General features: G+C 39.2%; 1 protein-coding gene across 4 annotated transcripts in view; it reads right to left on the reverse strand.

Annotated features, from left to right (window-relative positions):
- The window catches only part of fam13a (family with sequence similarity 13 member A), a 154,647-nt gene that overhangs the window by 30,824 nt on the left and 98,972 nt on the right, over positions 1-24,851 (reverse strand). For all 4 annotated transcript variants that reach the window (XM_008111041.3, XM_008111040.3, XM_008111042.3 and 1 more), the window contains 5 exons: positions 15,669-15,716; positions 12,517-12,696; positions 6,894-7,080; positions 5,148-5,227; positions 4,235-4,277 (listed from right to left, as the gene is read on the reverse strand). In XM_008111041.3, the coding sequence (XP_008109248.1) occupies positions 4,235-4,277; positions 5,148-5,227; positions 6,894-7,080; positions 12,517-12,696; positions 15,669-15,716 (538 nt within the window). The remainder of the gene's footprint in view (positions 1-4,234; positions 4,278-5,147; positions 5,228-6,893; positions 7,081-12,516; positions 12,697-15,668; positions 15,717-24,851) is intronic.

The following is a 24,851-nucleotide window of genomic DNA, read 5'->3' on the forward strand; positions in this document are numbered from 1 at the left end:
GTATGTCTTCAAATCACTTTGGATCTATGAGAACTTATATTCTTGGCAAGATTTATTTGGGAGAGGTCTGCTTTTGCCTTGTTCTGATGCTGAAAGAGTATTACTTGCCCAAGGTCACACAGTCGGTGTCTATGGCTGAGCGAGGATTTGAACCTTGGTCTCTAGAGTTGAAGTCCAAAGCTTAATGAATCATATCACATTGCAACTAGGACATGGAGCAATGGATTCAAATTGGAGGAAAAATGATTCCACCTAAACACTAGAAAGAACTCCTAGACAGAAAGAGCTGTTCGACAGTGGAAAATGCTGCTTTGGAGTCTGGTGGAGTCTACTTCTCTGTAGGTTTTAAAGCAGAGGCTGGATTGGCCATCTGTCAGGGGATACTTTGATTGTATGTTCCTGTATGGCAGAGGGTTGGACTAGATAGTCCTTGTGGTCTCCTCTATAACTAGAGAAACACACTACACAATTATGTCACTTTATCACCACTTTAACTGCTATGGCTCCATCTTAAAGATTCCTGGAATTTTTAGTTTGGGAAGAATGATCGAAGTCCAAGGATGCAGTTATGAGAGTAAGTGGGGTAGCAAAGCGCTATGAATACATAAAAGCGTTAAGGGTTTTAATTTAAGAATATGAATGTATTCTTTAAATGATGATCTGGTATTCCATAATAATTGAACCACACAGCTACTTGGACTTCTTTGTACTGTCTGCCTATCTGTCTATCCATCCATCCATCTATCACAACATATTCCACTGAAGAGCACCAGGCATTAGACTTGGTGCTATGTTCCCTATCTCTATCTTCACAACAAGCTTCTAAAGTAAGTCAAGCTCAGAAGGAATAACTGGCCCAAAATCACTGATCTTGATCTGACATTCAAATCATTACACCAGACTGGCTGATTTGGACACTATGGAGATTATGCATTAGTCTTAACTTAAGACATGTGGCCCAGGGCTGTGTTCTTCTCCTCTTCTTTTCCAGCCTGGGACATCATGGTACAAGTCTGGGTACACTACTAGAATAACCAGACATGGAAAAGGACACATGGACACTTTAAAGGTACAGGTCTTATTTTGGAAGAGTAAAGGTGGAGAAAGCAATTGGCTACCAATTATACATATCTTATTGCACAACTTGGCAGAGTATAGTCAGTCACTGGCACCCAATGAACTTGTCCATCATTCTGACTAACATGAACCTTACATCAAAGTCTAAAATGAATTAACTTGGTTAAAAGGAGGAGGAGTGTCTGAGTGGCCATCCTGGTATTCATCTATTACTTGGAATTTTGTATCAGCAGGAATAAGATTTAGAACTGAGATTGATTTGGTGAGATTAGAGCATAGCTCATTTTTACCATCTCCTGGCATTCAAGATCCAGTCCTCCATTATGTAATTGAATTGCCTGACCATTGGTTCTGCAGATGATTTGGCTACTTAAATGAAATTAACAAAACTGACTACTGTAGTTCTATTTCTTTTCAGGTTTATTATGAAAGCATCACAATTCTGTAAAAATATAAGGTTACAAAAAGAAGTATTGACCAAAGGGTATAGTTTCCAGAGAATACTAGTTTATCTAAAGCAAGACATTTCTCACTTCAGGTTGGAAAGAAACCATTAGAAGTACAGTACATGGATAACTTTAGAAAATTTGCTAAACCCAAAAAAGTGAGTGTTAGTTCCAGAAGTCATATCAAGACCTTGGGTTATATAGACAGATAAAATTGATTTATTTGTGATGGTACTGAATGTATCTTGCCATCTCATCTTCCTTTCTACCCTAGATTAGACCACACAGTAACTTGGAAAGGTACAATGTAGAAGAACAAATACAATGTCATGCTGAAACAGAACTAAACAATGGTGGGATTATGCTCTGAGTCCCAGTCTTCTTAAAAGTAACTTTCCTTAGAAAAGGGAGAAAATCCACAGTCCACCTACTTCCGCCAAAACAAAAAGCAGCTGACCTCTCTCTGCTTTCTAGAGACTAAGACGCCTACGGGAATTTCGGTAAAAAAAGGTGCAAAGATAGAAAGAAAGGAAACAGAATTGACAGGGAACAAAGCGTTCTCGTTCTAACCATAGGATTGCCCTCTCTTAATCCTTAAACCCTAAAGAGAAGGAACAAATTTCAGTTCACAGAAGAAAGTATTAAGAGGGGAAGCAAAAACATCCACCAGGATTAGCAGCAAAACATATAGAAGGAAACAGGTGATTATATAAAAACAAAACAGGGAACACACTCCACGCTGCACTGCACAGGTCTCCTGACTTTGTGCTTCATGATGTTCAACAACAAACCTGCTAACTGTGTAATGTACTGGCGAAGAGACCTTGCATTTTGAATCACACAGTCACTTGTACAAATCTCACCTCTAGGAGATCAATTAAGTCATCGCTTGCAGCCTTATCCTGTCCTCCCTGCATATCTTGACCTACCATGAAAACACTCCACTGGAACTACACTCCACAGCAAGCCATTCCCTGCCAAAACAAACACTTCTGAGGAAAATGCAAGACACTCAGGAGGACATGAGTTTTGTTTTCTCTGCAAAACAGAATCAAAGAGGGATTGGAGAAAACACTACATTATTACCACAGCTCTAACTTAGACTGACATGTCGAGAGGGCTCTTGTACCTATAATGAAGAAATTTTAGATATTCCTTGTCATGCAACCTGCTGAAACTGCCTTTAGTGAAATTGTCATTATTACAAGTACCTTTCACTCTGACAACTATATTATTCTAGATATCCCTTTACACGCAGAAACAACCTCTTATTTTATTTTAAGATGTTACTATTTGTCAGCATTCATTTTTATAGCTCTTCAAAGATATCTATAACACAGACATTTACTTGGAATTTCCATAAGGCTGGTATTGGCAACTCGGCTTCTTGGGCAGTTTTTATGAAGCATCGTCTTGGTAGGGCCCAGCAATGATAGTTACTATGGGCTCCCTTTTATACTTTTTTCACTGGTTCACCACTCCAAGTATTGCCAAGTGACCCTTTCACTCAACAGAGTTAAAGCATTTTGATCCTACTTTAACTGAAATGGCTGCATCCTATGGAATTTTGAATTTTATAATTTGGTGAGGCACTAGAGCTCTCCTGGTTGAGAATTCTTAACATTTCTCCTTAAGTTGCTACAGGTCTTCTGGGTTGTATGGCCATGTTCCAGAAGCATTATCTCCTGACATTTCGCCCACATCTATGGCAGGCATCCTCAGAGATCATGAGGTCTGCTGGAAACTAGGCAAGTGAGGTTTATATATCTGTGGAAGGTCCAGGGTGGGAGAAAGAACTCTTGTCTTGTTTGAGGCAAGTGTGAATGTTGCAATTGGCAAGCTTGATTAGCACTGAAAAGCATCGCAGCTTCAAAGCCTGGCTGCTTCCTGCCTAGGGGAATTCTTTGTTGGGAGGTGTTAGCAGGCATTGATTACTTCTTGTCTAGAATTCCCCTGTTTTCTGAATGTTGTTCTTTATTTTTTGTCCTCATTTTATAGTTTTTTAATACGTCAGGAGAGAATGCTTCCGGAACATGGCCATACAGCTCAGAAAACTCATAGCAACCCAGTGATTCAGGCCATGAAAGCCTTCGACAACACATTTTTCCTTAACCTTCAAATTCTAGGATTCCACAGGACAGAAGTATGGTGGTTAAAATATAATAATAGTGCTAAAGTTCTGTGGTGTGAGATAATCCTTGATTTAGCTGCCATTTATTTTCCCTCGGTGCTTCCAACATGCTAGCTCTGTTCCAGGTGAATCCTGGAAAAGCGAGCCTCCCTGTGTATTTCTTTTAAATAATCTCCAAGGCAGTTGATTCCAAGTATTAGGGCAAGTCTACACTTTACTATTTTTCTTACTTAACAATATAAAACAAACCCTAACCTATCGGATCAAAGTCCAGCATTTTGTTTCCATGCAAACCAACCAAATGCCTTTGAGAACAGCACAGCATCAAGACACAAATAGATTAAAACCCTTTCAAATCCCATTAAAATATAACCATCCGAGGGAGAAAGTCAGCAGAAACATATCTATTGAATGCACAGGGGAAGAAAACCTTTTTGAAACTTGGCACTCAGAAATGGCTAGTATCAAGTGAATGCTTCTGGGGAGGGAATTTCATGGAGAATAATACAAATCTAATTAGATTTTTTTTAAATGGGGGGACTAACCTTAGTCAATAAATAAGAATGAATAAAATACTAACCTGAGAGTGTCTGAATATGTCACCGTCACTTTCACTGTCTTTGCTATATATAATAAAGGAGAAAAAGTTTGGATTAAAAGTGTGCAAGTACAAGACCACTTTTCCACACAAAATACTAGAATATTTCTAAAACACGACTGAAAAGAATATTCTGAGTGCAGCATTTTAAAGCTCAAATCATGCATATTCACCTCCACTTTAGAGACACATATGGAAAAGATCTCTCTGGTTACAGAGAAAGAAAAGGAACCAGGTAACGTCATTATCTTGCTCAGAGAGGAAATGTTTTTGGTTTTCTCTCAACTAGTAACAGCTATTGCATCAGGATAAACAAGCTGTTTTCATCCAAGATAGCCATTGTAATATGTGTGCTAAACTTGGGATTGCCCAGGCCACTCAACCTTTTGTTTCTACGTATGGTTGTAAAAGCTGGAAAATGAAGAAAACTGATATGGGTCCTACAGTAAATCAAATCTAAATTCTCCTTAGAAGCCAAAATGGCTAAAGCTGAGGCTGTCATACTTCAGCCATATCATGAGAAGATATGGCTCACTAGAAAAGACCAACAGACCTGAGTAGAACTCTTGTGGTGATATGGTGACTTTGAGGTCCCCATTCATGGTGAAGTCAACTTGACGGTAGTCAACAACAACAAAATATTAAGAATAATTGGTATGTATGATTTTTCTTCTCTTTTTCACCTCTCCCCACTACTGATATTTGTAATAAAAATGGTAAAAATACTCTAAACTCAAGGCAGAGTGAGCAATGTATGACTTCTCTGAGTCCCCTAGCTGTGATAGCCAATAACCATACTGGATGGATGATTCTGGGAAGTCTAGCCTCCCAAATTACTCTTCCATACCCTGGTGTTAACTAAAACCTTGGATAGAAGGATTTCTAAGCAAGTCACCTGTCTTCTGAAAACACTTCCATGTCGTCATCTGGTCCTGTTCTGTCCACAGGTCTCAGGGGAGCAAATGTTTCCATCGTCTGTCCAAGATGAAATATAAAGACAATCATGAATAATTGTTTTCTAAAACTGAATTTAAATTTTAAACAGAGATGGCACAATTTATATTTATTTTTCATGCAAACATGTCCATGGCATGCAAGCTTTATAAGAACCCCCTAGGCAAGACATCATATTGCCATCATTCTCTGTTGTTCACTCCAGTTCTGTATATGGCAGGTTTGGGCAACACAAAGCCTGCTGGATTTTTGGGGGACTTCTGTTCCCATCAGCCCTAACCAGGATAGCTAATGGATGATGGATGCTGCATTTTGCCATTCAAAATGTTCTGGAATACTGGATTTTATCTCTGGTCTATGGAATCACTAAGGCTTGAAAGTTGTGAATGAGAAAAATGGCCTTTCAACTGTCACGTTCATCTCTCCTTGCTATCAATAGTAATATTTTGCAGAGATCGAAGAGGGATTTGTAACAAGCTGTGGTGAAGAAGTGACAAGCTGTAAAAGGCTTAATAAGCCTGCATTCCAACCACACTTGTTATCTTGAGTCCCATACCTGCTATTTGGCAACATATGTCAACACAATCAATACTATTATCAAATTAAGTGCATTTGGCACCCATATTTACTACACTTCCAGTGGAAGGAACAGCTATTATCTTGTCTAGAATGATGAAAACATATTGCTCACACATGCAGAAAAAAAGATTCACACATTGAATCATTTTACACACACTCTTACAAACAAGTCACTCCTTCCTCATATAAACCCAAGGTGTTTTCTGGGTTTTCCCCTCAATCTATGTTTTTCTATTATATTTTTCTGCTCATTATTCACCATGGCCACATGCACCAGAAACGGGAAAAAACCCAAGTTTTCTTTAATGGAAGAAGATTTCTAAAACAAAAGGAACAATGGTTGAAATTATTCCATCGTTTGCAAAACTTAGAGATAATGTCCATGCTAGCTGAGGGATGCTGGGAGATGTAGTCCAAAGGAATGAATTTCCAAATTTAGACGCACATGCTGATCAAATAGAACATGAGCGGACACAGAATTTGTTATTCAGTAGCAAAGAGGTGCAAACTACAACCAGTCGATTACTCTGACCATCACCTTATCAAACAGCTTTTGTCTCCTGGTGACAAAATGCAGCACTATATTGGTTGCACATGCAACTGGCTTTTTCTATTTACATAGTCGCAGAGCTGTCCTGGCTACTCATGCAAGCAGACACTCATTTAAGATGATAAAATGCTCTTTGTGCAATGAATATGGCAATGGTCAAAGTAGGCAAATGGCCTTGCCGACTGGCTATCCCACTGGACACCAATTCCACCAAGTTGGTTCTCATCAGCTCCCAAGTGGCCACTGCTATCTCCGAAAGACATAATTCTAATTGCAGGTTTGCTATGACTTGAAGCAAAAATTACCAACATAGCATGGAAAAGTTCTCATTTTGAACTATAACAGGGATTATTGACTGAAACATTCCAGAAACTTTAGACCAAAACCACTACATTTCCCAAGTGTTGCTTATCAATGAGGTCTACCTGAGATTTCCAGGGTTGCAACTCAGACAAACCACTCAACATAAGCTGCTTCAACTAGCATATGATGACAAGCACATGATGCCTCAAGTCTCAGCATGCCAGCTGAAAAATTGATTTTAACAGCTTTACTTACCAGAAGGGTATCCTGGTTGTCATTCAGCTCGGAAAGTTTGGAGCTGGATTTCTGTCGCTTGGGTTTACTTCTTTCTCCTACGTATCCAGAGCTGTTCTCTTGCAGTTTTTCTACTTCTTGGGCTGTCAGCATACACTCGTCAATGCCACTGAAGCCAGAAGGAATATTCTCTTTATTGATGACCTCCCTAGACAGGAAAAAAGTGCAAGGTTACAGACTGTTTCAGCAAATTTGTGAAACAAAATCCAATTTTGGAGAGTTCTGGAAAGTAAATATTGTGACTATAGCTTTTAATAGGTGTACCATGTATTATAATTGGCTATGAGAACAAAAGGCAGAGGCCCCAATGATATGAAAGAACATGACAGAGCAACCATACTGAAGCTAAGCAGTTCTAGATTTGGTTAGAGCAGTGGTTCCCAACCTTTGGGCCTCCAGGTGTTTTGGACTTCAACTCCCACAGTTTCTAACAGCTGGTAAGCTGGCTGGAATTTCTGGGAGTTGAAGTCCAAAACACCTGGAGGCCCAAAACTACTGGGAACTAGTGGGTTAGCGCCTGAATAGGAAACAACCTTGAATTTCACTGAATGAAGAAGAGAAGTACATGGAAATATTAGTCCTACTTGTACCACTATTAAGAATCCGGTAGATGGCTGAACAATGTGAAAATTTCCTGTAGAAATGCATATACTCGAAGTAGACACCGGTCTAGCAAAACATTATTAATCAAAGTTAAATCCACTGCAACACATCTATAACAATTATCTTAATTGTTTCATTAAGCAGGTACAGACCGTCTTGCTGTAGATGTGAGAAAATAAAATGAAGACTCAATATTTGCAGGCATTCCCATTCTTTTTATGACTACAAATGGACTCTATACATGTGCTCCCATTAGTATAACTTTTCCCTGCCCTCTGTGAGGCAAACAGAAAGGATTTTCTTTACTGAGATTTCACCCATAAGCCTGTGCCTAATTTGTATGGATTATCATTTTAAATAATAATCTATTACACAGTCAGATGTCATGTATGTATGAGCATGATTCAACCACACCATTCATTAAAATCTTAGCCACAAATCCTCTTAGATATTAACTGCTTAAGGGAAAAAACACTGACTAAAGCCTAAAGAGGCAGGATCAATTCTACATTTTTAGTTCTAAATTATTTCATAGGACAAAACATTTCATGTGAATTGGCAATGAAAAGTGTATTAGTGTATTCAGTGCAAGAGACATGCAGGGCAGACGTCCTAGGAAGTTTTTCCACCAAATCTATTTAACACAGATTCAAGAAGTGAAGGTAATTATGATGCAGAGCTGGGAAATGATATTTTTGAAGATCACAACCCCCAAAATCCTTTAAACAGCAGTGCAATTGGAACAGTTAATATTTTGAAATACAACTTACAGAATCTTTCAGAGAGCACATCCATGCATGTGATCATATTGAGTAGGACATTTTGAGAGCTTTAGATCCGAAAATTAACTTTTTCAAACTCTATCCCGAAGTTTTTTCATTTTATATTGTTGAAGAATTTCCAAATATGTGAATACCTTTTTCTGTCAAAAGCAGTCTCAAATTTCTGGAGCCTGAGCACGCAATCTCTGGGAGAACTAGCCTCTTGCGTATAGGTAAAGAGAATTATTATTATGATGTTGCTTTTTCTCTCTTAAAAGATACTTAAACCAGTGAGAGTTTAAGAGGTAGTAACGTTGTGACATAACATGGATTGCATCTTGAAAACCATTTCCCCAATGAAAAATCCAATTTCTACAGCATGTAACAAGCACCTCTTGTCCAGAACTTTGATATCTGAAATGCTACAAAATCTGAAATTGGCCACATGAGTGATAGAAAAATAGCAAGATCTTTGCCTTCATGTGATTCAGTGTACACAAACCTTGTTCTGTTTCCAAAATTATTACAAATATTGTATAAAAATGGCCTTCAGGCTATGTGTATAAGTTCTATTTTAAACATAAATGAATTTTGTTCTAAGAACTGGGCCCCTTCTCCAAGATCTCTCAGCCACTTGGAATCTCATTTAAAAGAGCAAAGAGTGGTAATAATATTAACAATAAAGTATATTCAAATATTCCAAAATCCAAAACATTCCAAGTTTCAAGCATTTTGGATAAAGGATACCCAACCTATATTTTAAAGAATGTTATCTGCAATATTTCCTTCTCTACTTTTAAAAAATGTGAACCTCAATGCACCCTGAGGCAAAAACGATAAATTGCTAGACCAAAGAATGTAGGCTAGAATGCTGAAAAGTAAAGGTAGGAACATGCAAAGTGCTAACAGGGAATAAACGGCAATTGGAATCTGATCCTATTTGACTTCTATTAACACCCACAAAAAGGAAACAGCTCAAAATGTTTACAGGTCAGTCTGAAACCTTTTTTAAAAAAAAAATATCCAACTTTCTCCCAATGTTCTGATTTTATCAGCCAAGTACCAATGTTTTTATACACAATGCTGCAATAAAAACTATTATGAGATACAGATCTGCAGAATGTGCCTGCTTGCTGAACTGCAACAGGACAAAAAAATATATGTCTGTATGTTGTTACTGAAAAGAAAAAACACAATTTATCAGATATTTTAATTTAAGGATATCATCTAGGCCCTTTGTACCCTCATAATGCGATTCTATGTTTTTTCTTTGGGCACATAGATACAATCCATGCATATTAATATCACCTGGTCTCCTTTCACCTAAATATCCAAATCGATTCCATCTTATAAATTACTAGCTGTGCCCGGCCACGCGTTGCTGTGGCGTTGTCTGGTGGTGTTGGTGAGAAATTGTTGAGGTAGTGGTGGTATTGAATGTCTGTTGTATGGTTGTCTTTATGTTTAGTATGCACACTGAAGTGGATTATATGGCTGTATGGAGTCAAGATAATCCAGTTCAAAGCAGATAATATAAGATTCGAAATGGGTTATATAGCTGTGTGGAAGGGCCTTGAGTCTGCACTGCCATATAATCCAGTTAAAATCTGATAATCTGTGGAAGAGGCCTAAGTGAGGCCTAACTGTGCCTGTCCCCGGGGCTGAGTAGGTTGCTAGGAGACCAAATGAGCGGAGCTTAGCCTTCTAACTGGCAGCAATTGGATAAAAACTATTATTCCTCTCCCTGTAATTAGGACTTTATTTTTCTTTTCTTTTTGTTGTATCAACCTAGAGCCGTGAATGATGGGTTGTGTTGTCAAATTTCGAGGTTGGGGGGCCTGTAGTTTTGTTGTTTTGTCCGCTGCCCTGATGCCATCACTCTTTTATATATATAGATTACATCTGGGGTCATATATGCAAAACAAACCTTGATAAGACCCAAAGAACAGAAATGCAGAAATTATTGCTTTTCATATCTCACAGTGGATTTTACAGCCATTTTATGTGGAACCAGTTTTTGGGACTTTTTGTCAGTTTGTCTTAATGGGTATGTGGATTTTATATGGGAAAGGATGAGACATTGGTCTGCGCTTTCTGCTCCTGAAGTGACCATCAGTAAAAATGCACAATACTTGCTAGATGGACAAACAGCCTCAACATAAGGCTTTTGAGAAAATGAAGCTTAAAAGGCATTTTGTTTAATATGGCAGATCTGCAATTCAGTGGTCAGGCTGCATAAGGGGAGGGGGAAACACCCAACTGCAGAGCTATATGCTGCGAAACACGTACGCTAGCCTGCCTCTGACCTACTTGCCTGAGAAGCCTCACAGCATGAACACAAGAAGAATGTTACTTCTGACAATGGAAAAGGTCCCCTTGTCCCCAAAGGCTACCATTTTTACTTTTATAAATGGAAATGTTTTCACTGAACATTTTTTAAAACTTAGGATATTGATGTTCCATTTCCTCCCCTGCCCCGCCTCAAAATAAAACAAGAGAAGAAGGAAGCAATCCAATAACTGTGTAATGTCACAGCATGTTGATTAACACCAAGGTTGCATCTATACTGCAGAATTTATGCAATCTGACATCACTTTATTTGCCATGGCTCAATTCTAAGAAATCCTGGGAGTTGGAGTTTGAGGATGCACCAGTATTTTTTTTTTTGCAGAGAAAACTAAAAAAACCTTTAAAACTACAACTCCCAGGATTCCATAACATTAAGCCCTGGCAGAAAAAGTGATATCGAGCTGTATTACCTCTACAGCAGTGGTTCTCAACCTGTGGGTCCCCAGATGTTTTGGCCTTCAACTCCCAGACATCCTAACAGCTGGTAAACTGGCTAGGATTTCTGGGAGTTGAAGGTCAAAACACCTGGGGACCCACAGGTTGAGAACTACTGCTCTACAGTGTAGATACACTCCAAGTCTCCCTTACACAGAACCAGATCATTCCATTTACGCCAGGGAATAGTTGTGATTTGTGCGAGCTCTCAATCTGGCCTATACATTTCTTCTGCTCTTATCTCAAATTAGTGATCAGAGAGAAGAATCTATTTCAAGCTTGGGAACCTATTACATGGATCTGAGCACAGTTTTGCATCCTGTGGTACTGAGGGTGGGAGATACTTTTGAGTAGACATGCACAGAACTATGTGACGCTTTGGGTGGTTGGTAGGAAAAAGTCGAAATTGGTAAGAATTACATCTGGCAACAGTCACTTTGCTTTAGCACCATTCACGGCTGGAATGTAGACCTCTGGCTGAAAAAGTTTCCTCGCTCTTGATTTGGTCAAGTTTTCCCAAGATGGGAAATGCTTTTCCCAGTTAATTACCCAGGTTTCTGTTAAACTGGAAGAATGGCCACACATGTGCAGAAGAATATGTACACTGTTACTGAGCTCTGCCCATAGCAAAGGGGAACTCTAGATCTGTTTCTGGTCAAGAAGAGAGACAACATTAGAACAACTATTATGGCACTGGATCCTTGAATAAAATGGGGGATTGGAACTTCACCAGTGGCCATTTAGCACATTGAACCCCTCAATCAACTGGGGATTTGTAAGACAACTTTGCCCAAAACTGTAATCTCCAGATGTGTTGGATCACAGGTCTTATCATGGCCAACGTGCATTATGCCATAGTTGTGTAAATCAGTACCAAGGGAGACCTACTTAGAAGTCACTGGAATTGGCATGGCTATGGGGCAGACGATTTGTCTGGTGGTGATTCAACTCAAATATTATCTCTGCTGACTTTTGGAACTCCTTTACAACCACTTTTAGTTCATTTGTGCTTTCATTGTCACTATAAACATGACTGTTAAACAGATCTGAGAGTTTAGGATCAAAATATCTATTAAACTGTCTCAGATTTATAAGCACATTCTTCTTCCTCATTACAGAATCACACGCTGAAGTGATAAAACATAGCTGCTAAAATGAAATGGGGTTTCTGCCAGCGAAGTGTTTTGAAATAATATGGTGCTCCTATTCTATCTTATGTAATGACTTTTTTGGTAGCAGTTGTAGATATTCAGTATCTCTATGGCTAAAAAGCAGTCAAGGATGACAACACTTTAAAAAAAGTAAATGAGCAAAATGTCTGTTCTAAAACTCATTACTCTTTGTAGTAATCAAAGAGAACAAAATCCTGCCATCCGAATCTATCTGGAGGTTGATATGAAAGGTTTCTAAAAAGGAGGGAGAAACTCCTAACATACCTCTCTCGGGTTCTTCGGGCTTCATCCTGTTCTTTATGGTGCCGCCTTCGCTGCCTGGCAGAAACATTGGAAGACGTCGAGGAAGTCCCAGATTCAGAGTCTTCAGAACTTTGACCCCCGGAGCCATGAACGTCAAAAAGATGCTGCTCAACGGCTGACCTGATGGTCTTCTCTAAAAACCTGTCAAGCCAAATTAAAAGAACGGTCACATTAAAAAATGAAGAAATACATAGTTCGGAAATGGACCAATTTCCATTTGAACTTGTTATTATAAAATACTAACACAGAATGAGGCAATTGCATGAGAGACAACTGGGGAAGATTTTATGTTTCTGGAAGCAATGTGGGGCTGTTCCAGATTGATCTAAAGATTAATTAATTAATTAATTAATTAAACTTTATTTGTACCCCGCTAGCATCTCCCGAAGGACTCGATGCGGCTTACAAAGGCCAAGGCCTCAACACACAATATAACAATACAAAACAAAAGGCAAATTAAAACAATTAAAACAGTATAAACAACAAGCAGTAAACAATACGCTAAAACACAATAAAACTGGGCCAGGCCAGAGTAATGGGTACAAGATTAAAAGTGCTGATGTGACAGGTGAAATATAAGGCTTATAGGGCAAGTGCAGGGTGCGATATGCAATCTAAGTTCTAATAAAGTGCTTATAGGACTTGGTATTGGAGATTTCCTATTAATCTGGGAAGGCACATTGGAACAGCCAGGTCTTCAAGTTCTTTCTGAAGACTGCCAATGTAGGGGCCTGTCTGAGATCCTTGGGGAGGGTGTTCCAGAGTCGGGGGGCCACCACAGAGAAGGCCCTGTCTCGTGTCCCCACCAACCGCGCTTGCGACGCAGATGTTTTAGTTCTTGTGATACAGATCATTAGGTTTTTCTGGGGGATTTTTTTTGCCAGTTGATGTCAACTCTGTGCAGTTTCTTGTATCTGAACTAGAATTTTTCCAAAGCCTTTTTAACAGCATGGTTTTACTGAAGTGATTGGAAAGAAAAAAAATACTCCCTGAATTAAAAAAAATCTTTGCTGTGCAAAAGGGTTGTTTCACTGATTCACTAAAAAGTGTTTATTTAAAAAGTGAAAAGAAAAGAAAATGATACTTTTTGTCCTGATATCTGAAGGGCATAAAATGTGGCAGCTAGTGCTACAAACTGACAAAATCATTTGGAGCATCAATGACATCATTTGGATGACTGCATCCCATGCCCAGAAACTAAAGCAACAAATAACTACAACTCCCAGAAATTCAGGACAACAAAATGTTGCCTTGATCACTTCTGTTAACAAACAAAAGCAAAAGCTCGAGAAAGAAATATTGTCACTAGTAGCAATCTTCTGACATACTTGCTGTGTGCAGAAGAGCCATAAATGCAAAAATTAGAAGCGAACAAAATCCACTTCTTAATGTTACATGCACGTATGTATGTAAACAGTAACTCCTGCTCACTTCCAAGAGAGGCAATCTTCCCTTTTTATTGCCAGATTAAGGAAAACTTGAACTATATGGAGGGTCTGGGAACTTTTTAATTTATTTTACTTTATTTTAGTTATACCCCACCATAGCTTGGGAGAGCCATTGCTGTGTGTATGTGCCTTCATGTAGCCTTATGGCAACCTTATGAATTTCATATGGTTTTCTTAGTCAATGAATCTTCAGAGTTGGCTTTGCCAATTCTCTTCTCTGAAATATAGCCGACAGCATGTTCTATTCACTGGATAGCTCCCATTCAAGTACTAATCAGGACTGACCCCACTTAGCTTCCAAGATCAGATTGAAATCTGGTGCCTTTAGGGAGGGAAACTGCAGTGCACACTAAGAGGAGACTCCGAAGCAGGGCTGGGTAATCTTTTTGCTCCCATGGGCTGCACTTATTGCAATCCACATACACACCAGCATGCTCACATTTCAGCATTCTGACATAAGGTGATTTACATCTCTTCCACTTTCAGGCAGCTCTGGAATTGCTGGGTGCGTGCATGTATGTGTGTGTTTTAAAGCCTTGGCCTGAGGCAGCAATTCCAATAAATATAACTACTGGTATTGATCTTAGTTTTTTTTTTCTTTCAGTGCTGCAATCAGCAATTTTCCCCCCAGGGCCTAGCAGATCAGTCATACTGTGGGAAAGCTGATGGGAGTCTTCGGCCAAAAGGAGTATACAGTAGTTGAAAACAACATGATCAACTTATGGGCCAAGGACATGCAAGAAAGCAACCTTGCATCATGAAATTAAGCTGGTCAAGATCTCATCCTCTAAGTGGGAAACCTCTTGGAAATGCATATACGCAGTGGTGCACACTCATGTTTTTGTAATAATTCAAGTGTATCTAACTTGAAATGTTCCCAAATATTTTCCAAGAGTGTGGAAAGGGGCAAAATAAGGACCTGCCCCAATAAGAATTATGCCCTCGGGTGATTTTTTTCATCAGCCCCAAAGTTTAGCATTCAAACTTCACATAATATTTAGAAATATAGTTTAGGCATCTAAAAGGAGGAGGTAGGCAAAGTTACCAAGATAATTCAAACAAAGGAAACAGAAGATTTCTGGACATGAATGACTTTCAAAGTCTTTCTCTTAACAGTGCTAACAATTGAGGGACTGAACGAAAACATTATTTGAGAATTTTTATTGGGGGAGATGGGGGACAGTGAACTCATCCTCTTCCCAAGAATTACACTCCTAATTAAAAACAGAAGAAATGACTTGAGGATGTACTATCTAAAAGGTGACATGTATTTAAACTATACAATACATTTTATGCAATGCAGCATTGCTTTACAAATGGCTGGTACATGGTCATCCACTAGAAATTGGACAGTCCTGCTCAGGCTATTTTCTGCCTACATCTGCATGAAATGCCTTCAGCTAGGCAGAAAATTGCACACCAAAGTGTTACAATCAAATTTATCCATCTATTTAGAGTACTTATATCCCACCCTCCAGCCAAAACAGATCTCTGGAGTGGCTAAGTTGATAGCTACTTGATCAAATTTAATGTTCAGCTATGTATAACTCTACGGAATTTCTTCAAGGATTTCTTATGAGCCTGACCAGTCAAGAAAATTAAAAACAAAGTCTAAAGCATAATAGAACAAAGGAAAACAGAACAAGGCATAAAGTGGTCACTTACTCTCCAGTAGCAGGGATGCTGTTGTTGTTGACTTGTGGCACATGAGCACTGCAGGAAAAGAAACAAGATTACATCAAAATATCAAAGCACCCAAACTACAGAGTTTCACTTAAAAAAAATAACATAAAGGAAAGTGAAAGTAGAAAATCTGCTTCCAAAACCTTCTATGCATACAAGCCTTGGGGCAGTTTCAAACATGCAAGAACACTATTTTTGCACTCTGGGAATGATGAATGAATTGATTCTACTGGAAAAAAAGTACAAAACTTAAGGTGAGGTAGAGACTGAGAAATTCAAGACATCACTTGGTATTTCAGCCTTTGTCTGAAAACAGAGAGAATAGCAATTCACCTATTATGTCCAGTGATTGCTGTGACCTGTATGTTCATGGCACAAGGCAGGTTGTTCACAGAAAGCAAGCAAAGCACAAGAGGAAGTGCTTTGAGTTGAACAAAGAATATAAATCTAAGTCAACATAGTTAATTCTGGTTTTACAGGGCAAATGGATTTCTGACCTTTTTGTTGTGCAAATACTAAAATGCAGAGGTGAAGAAAATCTCCCCTCGCGGAGATGGAGGTGGCATACAAATATAAAATTATTATTATTATTATACTTATTATTATTACCACCGCAATTGCTTTTGGACTGCAGTTCATAGTAACACTAACCATGTAATGAGGTAGATCTTATGTAATGAGCTCTTTATAGGGGTGCATTTTTATTGGTCTTGTCACAGTTTTATATTATTGACCTAAAGTATTGGTGTTTTAATGTAGTAGTTTTTAAAATTGTTTTAAAACTTTTTACTACTTATTTTACTGTGTGTGTGTGTTTTGTGTGTGTGTGTATGTATGCATATATGTGCCTTCACATTGCCTGTCACCTTATGGTGGTCCCATGGTTTTCACAGGATTTTTTAAAGGCAAGGGATACTATTGCCTTCCTCTGAAATACAGTCTACAGCACCTGGCATTTCTTGGTGCTCTCCCATCCAAGTTCTAACCAGGGCTGACTCCAAGATCAGATGGGATCTGGTGCCCTCGAGGTATTGACATAAAGGCATGTGCCATGATTTATTTCATATGTGAGGCAGCTTGGCTCCCATTTGGGAGAAAGGTAGAATATAAAATGGATAAATTCATACATAAGCAAGCAAACTAGCTATGTTGAGGAAACATGGGAGCTCTAGTCCAACAACACTAGCACAGCTGCACAATTCTCATCCTTGCTTTACAGCAGGGTCGGGGCAACTTTCTTAGGTCCAGAACTTTGCAGCAGAACTCTGAAGGCAAACCTCCTTCCAACATCTCCATTAAAAACACTTTAACTGAAAATGACCCCTTGAACCTACTGGAGCCACATAAGGCAATGAATGGCTAGGAGTTCTTGGGGAGTCTGCAATTAGGCATAAGAAGGGAAACCTGTCCCTCGGAGCCCCTAGATGGCAGAAGAGACTTTTTTCATGGAGAACGTTAAGGACTGATGGGCTCCTCTGCACATTGCCCACTCCTTTAAACCAGGAAGAGGAGGTGAATCAGAGAGATACTTACAGTTGGTTGTCCACGTTTATGGGTTCAACTTTTGTTATTGATTATTCACAGCTTTGATTATTATGTTTTCACCAGAAACCTCTAGGCCAGTGGTTTTCAACCTATGGTCCCCAGATGTTTTGGCCTTCAACTCCCAGGAATCCTAATGGTTGGTAAACTGGCTGGGATTTCTGGAAATTGTAGGCCAAAACACCTGGGGACCCACAGGTTGAGAACCACTGCTCTAGGCCCTGCAGTGAGATTCTCTGGTCAATGTTCAGTGGACATTGACCATAAAGTCTCACTGGAGGATTCTGTGAATCCTAAAGAGGAGTTCTCTTTGTTTTTTAATGCTACGTTTATTCATAGTTTATCCACATTTGTGAGGTTTTGCACCTTACCGCAGAGAATGTGAAAGATTGACTGCAGTGTGATACACAACCAACATATGAATGAGTCACAGCATCAGATGCAAGTACTACTATGTACCAGTAAGATAGGGACACACAAATAGAAGCGGTAACATGGCATCTATCTGCCTGAAGGCTTTCCATAAGAGTCTTTATGGGTAAGAAAATTGGACTAAGCACAATCTTCATTCAATGTGGAATGGGAGCTTTCATAGTCATAACACAGAAGATAAGGCATTGCTTGTACCTTCCTTTATTTTTTATGTTTTTGGTCCAATACCAGTAGTAAAAGTAGAGGTAAAAGTTTCCCCTTGACATTAAGTCTAGTCGTGTCTGACTCTGGGGGGTAGTGCTCATCTCCATTTCTAAGCGTTGTCCATAGATGCCTCCAAGGTCATGTGGCCAGCATGACTGCATGCTTATTGTACCTATTGATCTACTCACATTTGCATGTTTTCAAACTGCTAGGGTGGCAGAAGCTGGGGCTAACATGGGAAGTTCAATCTGCTGCCCAGATTCAAACCGCTGAGCTTTCGGTCAGCAAGTTCAGCAGCTCAGTGGTTTAACTACTGCACCACCAGGGGCTCCATAATACCAGTAGATGTAGTCGAAATAAAATTTTGAAACATTCCCATTTTGGAGTATAACTCCAAGCATGATGGTCATGTTCTCTGGGGGATTCTTGGAACTGTAGTCTAAAAGTGTATTTCCAAGTTCTGCACAAAAAGTACCTTTTCTCAATGTATCACACACAGCAGTATATATGACAATGAACATATAATTGTCCTGTGTAAAAAAAAAATGCTATTTTTGGAAAGATCGTTTCCATTTATCATTTGCTCTCTGTCCAAACAGTTTCTGACTGAATCTCCAGGCTGGAGATGTCCCTGTTGAAAAGCCTTCTCTTCCTAGGAAGCTTAAATGGCTTAAAGAATGAGGCACTTCCTCAGACCGGGTCTCTTAATTGCCTGGCAAGATTAGATTTGAGACCTGCAACATCCTCTCTCTCTCTCTCTCTCTCTCTCTCTCTCTCTCTCTCACCTCCATCCTCCTTCCTGCTGACTCAGCTTTGTAGATAAGAAGGCCATGTGACATTTTCCTGAAGTTCACCCTGACTACAGTATTCATTAAACCAAGTTGTTAGGAGCTTAGGACATTTCATTTGGCTTGATCCTCTTATCTGCGGGGGAATTAGTTAGCCCAGCTGGCCAGCTGGCTTGTATGTAAATCAACACGGCATGCTTGCATTACCAAGGTCTAAGTGAAAGCTACGCTAGGAAATGCAGAGCTCAGCAAACACCCTCAGGAGCACTTGCTAAGCAAGAATCTCCCAACAAGTGTTGTATGTATTACATTAAGCATTCTGATGTTTTAAAAGTTTCTTTTTCCTACATTCTTGTTGGTAACCTAGCTCCCCTTTATCTTATAGTCCTTATCTCTTTTTACTGGCATGACTGTGATTTGTTATTGGAATGGTAGCCTTCTCACCCAAACAAAAGTCTCTTCTTTCTTGGCTCAACTTGGCTGTTTTTCACTTGCTACTCTATACTCCTCCCTGAACATTTGCAGACTGTTTCTTCCTGTGTGTTTTTCAAATCTCAATTAAAAACATTTTTGTTTTCCAAAGGTTTTGGAATTTTAGTTTAATATTGTTTTATAGTCTTGTGTGTTTAAGATAAACACATATGTTGATAGATTTGTCTTATATTATACTGTATTTTATGTGGATAATTTGTTTTATAACTGTATAGGTTAATATTTTATCATTTCTTTCCTCTGTATTTACATATTTTTGATAGTCCACTTTTGGCAAGATCCACTGTTTTGAGTACTTTAACTTGTAAGGTAAAGGTAAAGGTTTCCCCTGAAGTTAAGTCCAGTCTAACTCCATTTCTAAGCCAAAGAGCCGGCGTTGTCCATAGACACCTCCAAGGTCATGTGGCTGGCATGACTGCATGGAGCGCCGTTACCTTCCTGCCGGAGCAGTACCTATTGATCTACTCACATTTGCATGTTTTCGAACTGCTAGGTTGGCAGGTGCTGGGGCTAACAGCGGGCGCTTATTCTGCTTCCGGGATTTGAACCTGGGACTTTTTGGTCCGCAAGTTCAGCAGCTCAGCGCTTTAACACACTGTGCTACCAGGGGCCCCTAACTTGTAAACTGCGATGCAAAGTGATTTATAAACAAATGATAATAATAAATCTTAATAATAACTCCTACTGACAGTCACCTGGCTTCTTTCCCCCATCCTGGTTCAGAAATAAGCAACAGGCAACTTTCATCTGATAAAGGAATCAGCAACTGGCCAGATCATGGCTGAATTTGGCCTCAATACAATTCTGCATAGTCTTATAGATGCTTTCTTAAAGTCACTGTCAAATTAATTTATTGTAGATCTTACATAATCATAGAATTGAAAGGGGCCCCAAGGACTACCTAAGTTTGACCCTTTGCAATGCAGAAATGCATATGGAAAGAACTCCAACCTTTCTTTAAAACTGTCTGAAGGAATAGAAAGCATTAAAAATACCAAATCCCAGGGTAGTAATTTCAGTATCTGATTAGGACTCTGAAGGACCAGGGTTCAAATCCCTGGGCAACTATGGAAACCCAGTGGATTATCTTGGACATATCATGGCCTCTCAAACTCAGAGGAAAGTAATGGCAAACATAAGGAAACATAGGAACCTGACATATGTCTACGCAGGAAACTGGATCAGGCTATTTGTCCAATATTCTATATTTAAGTGATAATCTCTGTCTGAGATCTTTCTTCTAATTTAATTTCCACCTTTGAAAACAGGAGATGCACAGGACTAATAAAAGAACCTTTGGCATACAAAGCATGTGCTCTGCCACTGAGTTATGAGTCCTCCTTAAAGATATGATACCCTGTGGCTGAGGTACACATGCATTCATATATACAAAGCTTCAAGGAGCAACTTAGATCTTCCTTTTGGTACCCATGTTAATGTTTCTGCAGGTTGTTTTTAATACATGGTGTACATGCCTTGTGGGCCACATCTTGCATCTACTCATGGGCCAGGAATGCATTTGCCCCTTTCTTCCCTCACATCTTATGCAGATAATTTTGGATGAAAGGATGGAGAGGCTGAGATCCAGAGATCATTCAGGATAAATGTTGGTGGTGGTAATGATGGAGGTGAAAGCTTCTTCTATTTCCCCACTTACTTGAATGAGATTGCCATCTCCTGCTACATCTAGAAGGAACACAGCACCCTCAGCAGCCAGACAACATACTCTGTGTGTACCTGCACATGAGTGTATCTGCTTTACAGCTATCTGCTCATTTATGGGGATACCAGTGATTTCATAGGATTTACCTAGACAAGGACTATTCAGAAGTAGTTCTGCCAGGTCCATCCTCTGAAATATAGCCGAAAGCACTTGGTATTCCTTGGCACTCCACCATCCAAGTACTAACCAATGCTAACCTTGCTAAGCTTCATGATCTGATGGGATCAGGAATCTTTAGGGTATTTAGTTATAGGCAACACCAACCTGAACCTAATTTGTAACCTCAACCAGAGGTCCATTGAATGAATAGGATTTTACACAATACTGATTTAGCACTGAACAACTCATCCAATAGGTCTACTCTACTTGGGATTTTCAATGGGATTCTTACCGTGGATTTTTTAACTGATTAATTGGCTGCGGTGAAAAGCAGGTGGTTTTTTCCCCCAAATTTTTTGATCATCAAAAAGAGGGGAAAGGTTACGGATTACACATCATTGTTTTGCAGCAAATACTCACACAGTACAACTTCCATGCAAGTGATTGTAGGATTATTGACTAGGAAATAGCCCTGGCACCTTCTAGTCTTGTTCCTTTTAATGGCAACTTGATACAACAATATGAAGAGCTGAGACTTTTTCACAACACAGAGATAATGTTTACAGATCAATCTGCTTCTCTGAGCAGACCAAAGACAGAAGCTTTTTCATGCTGTGACCAAACCGCCAATTCAATTTGATGCTTCATGTTTATAAGACTGCTGGTTTTGATATACAGAAGGCTAACCATGAGCAGTGCTGTTAATAACAGGTTTCCTTGGAGATGTCTCATTCATAGGATTGTTATAAATTAAAGCACATAATCATAACAAAACTAATCCAACTAGAAATATGAGCTTTTGCTTAGTTACATTCCTCCTGCTTTTCTTTAACCGATTACAGGATTGCACTTAATGACACAGTTAAATGCACAGATGTGTTCTAGAGGAGAAACAACTTTCACTGAAATGACAAAACTGAAGAATGGTAGACATGAACAAGGCTGTTTTCTGCATTGTGCATTCTGACATTCAACCATGACCGCCAAAGAAATCAAAAGAACTGGGACCACAGTGAACCATTACCCAGAGCACTCCCACAACTGGGTTATGAAATTTAGAATAATGTTTCATTTTCAGTTAATTATTCCAGGTATTTTCAACCAGCATGTCCAATTATGATGAATGAGAAGCAGGAGGAGAGAACTGTTGGCCAGTGATGAAAGGAGGGAACAAAGACTTTAAAGGGTTTTTAAGATTTATGAACCGCATGACTAAAAACTGTATCTTGCATCAAGCGGGCAGCTGCCCAAGAAGGTTCACCGTTAAGGTGCCACAAGACTCTTTGTGTATCATGATTACAACAGGAATTTAAGAATTTACAGTCTTTGGGAAACAGAGCCACAACACTGCAGATATGCAAGGATTATAAGAGATAAGTGGGTGGACTAAGTCGTTATCTTTCTAGGCTAGGTCATGGTTTATCTAGTTCTAATGACTGTGGTTTAGTCTTAACTTGTGGTTATGACTGGATGCATCTATTTTAAATTCTGACAACAGCTTTTAAAACTATATGAAGGTTGAGTTTGAAAAATTCATCTGCTAAACATGTATCAGAACAGAGCTACGCATCAATATATAATTCTTTGTTTTACCATAATACCATTGCTAAGCTCTGAGACTCTAGCGGTTCAGAATGATGGGAAGGTGTTTATCATGCATAACATCATTCATATTTAAATATTCATGGTCTTGGTGGGTATGACATTATGATGTAGAAGTTACTAATGCATCCAGGGTCTTCACTGCCTCCAAAGGCACTCAGATGTTGGGGTTTTTTTCAAAAAGGAAAAAAAACCCTTTTGAAAACAAAGAAAACTTAAATTAGAGACAGGGGTTGGTGAGTGAAATATATAGCGAGCAGAGAAAAGATGAAACTCTCTGCCTGATCTACTTCATCTCCATGTAAATGCTGCTTACAAAGGATAGAACTTTTCTAAAGGATGCCAGGCTGACCTTTAGGCATTTGGTGCATATAACTGATGTTGGATAAGGACTCTAGGAGATCAGGATTCAAATCCTATTGAGCCATGGAAACTCACTGAGTGACTTTGGGCAAATCATACTCTCGGGATCAAAGAAAGGTACAGGCAAACCACATCTAAAGAAATTGTACCAAGACAACCCCATGATAAGTTTGCCTGAGGGTTGCTATACGTTGAAAACAACTTGAAGACACATAAAAACAAAAGCATGTATTTACTCCAAGATTCTTGTTAAAAGCAGCTTTGGTATTTTTCGTGAGGCTGCGCCTATAGTAACTTAAGGCAAACCAAGCATAAGTCTGTACTGATAGAACACACTATTTGTTCATTTCATTCCTTCTATCTAGACTTGGCAAACAAGCAAGGAGACTCTTTCCATAATCTGGGCCTCCTTAGGAGAAACATGCTTGATATTTCCAAACACAACTGTGATGCTAAAACAAGGGAACATCCTATATCTCACACATATATCTTCCTTTGTTCATTTGTCAACTACTTTGACCTTGGTATAATAGGAACTAGACCATTTGTTTGGGTCATGGTGCAATATCCTGCTGTCAAGAATTGTCAAAGCTTCTGCAACCTTCAAACTTGGAAGGTATGTTTTATGGTGCAATCAGCATGTCATGAAGTCTGTAAGAAAAGTTCACAGTGATTTGACTAGAGCTGCAGTACATACTTAAACAATGGGCCCTCAGTATCCACCAGGGTTTGGTTCCAGGACCTTCATGGATACCAAAATCTTTGAATGCTCAAATTCAATTAAATATAATAGACAGTAAAACGGTGTCACTTATATGAGAGGCAAAATCAAGGCTTGCTTTAGAGTTTAGAGCTGGGGGAGGGGGGAATACTTTCAAGTCATGGATAGTGGAATCTGTGGATACAGAGGACTAACCGTATCTGACTTTTGTTACTTGGTAATGGGTAATCATTTGCTTTCAGGCATTTAAAAAATAAGTTTGGGGCACACAAATGTCTAATATCATGTGGAGACACTGCAGCCATGAGAAATGGGAACTTGTTTCCAAACTACTTAAAAGGGAACTGAGAGATTTTATAGTAGTGATTGTAGCATTAATGGATTTTCTAGTGACTCCATTGAGTATTCCCAACTGCACAATGGAAAACTAAAGTACACTGGCAGATACAACCATAAACTGTAAAATGTAGCTATTAATCAGAATTGTGATGTTGTGTATCTACTGTGTAACTACATAGATTTTAAACTATGCAAACTTGATATAAGATCCTAATCCATAGCCAAAAAGGGATTTCAGGTAGATAAGGGTCAATGAGCATCCTGTCTAAAGTCATTTTGCTTGAATGGGATCTTCAGGTTTACATTCCTTTGCTGAGACTGAGTGGGAGGAGAAAAAAAGAGTTCACAAGGAATATACTCAAGTCACTGCGTTCATCAAAAACTCTGTAACATTTGCAGCGCAGCTGACAAAATGGAAAACTGAACTATACCTCATGTTCCTGCTAATTGGCAAGTATCAGGCATTGTGCAGTCCCAGGAATCTGGACAGCCCTTGTTTGCATCCACCCAAAGATGTTACATAACAGTCTGTTCTTAAACACTGGACTCATTGTGCTGTATACAACTTGCATCCCACATCCTCCATGTGTTTACATTAATTGCTCAGTTGTTCTAACACATAAATAAGTTTGATTCAAAGCAAACTTGACTGGCAAGGAAATCAGCAAAACAATGGGGGTGGGGTGGGGAACAAAACAATCTAGCAAAATAACTTCTGGCATGGATTCCTTGAGGCAGTTTCCCCCTTTGATCTTTGAACCATGGCAGAGAAGAAAAATGGCAGAAGCAACTTAAGGGAGACCACCTGCCTCTCATCACAAGAACTCTCCAACAGCCAAATACCAAGTTTTGAGCAGGGT

The sequence above is a fragment of the Anolis carolinensis genome, chromosome 5 (genome assembly GCF_035594765.1).
Source record: "Anolis carolinensis isolate JA03-04 chromosome 5, rAnoCar3.1.pri, whole genome shotgun sequence".
Taxonomy (NCBI): Eukaryota; Metazoa; Chordata; class Lepidosauria; order Squamata; family Dactyloidae; genus Anolis; species Anolis carolinensis.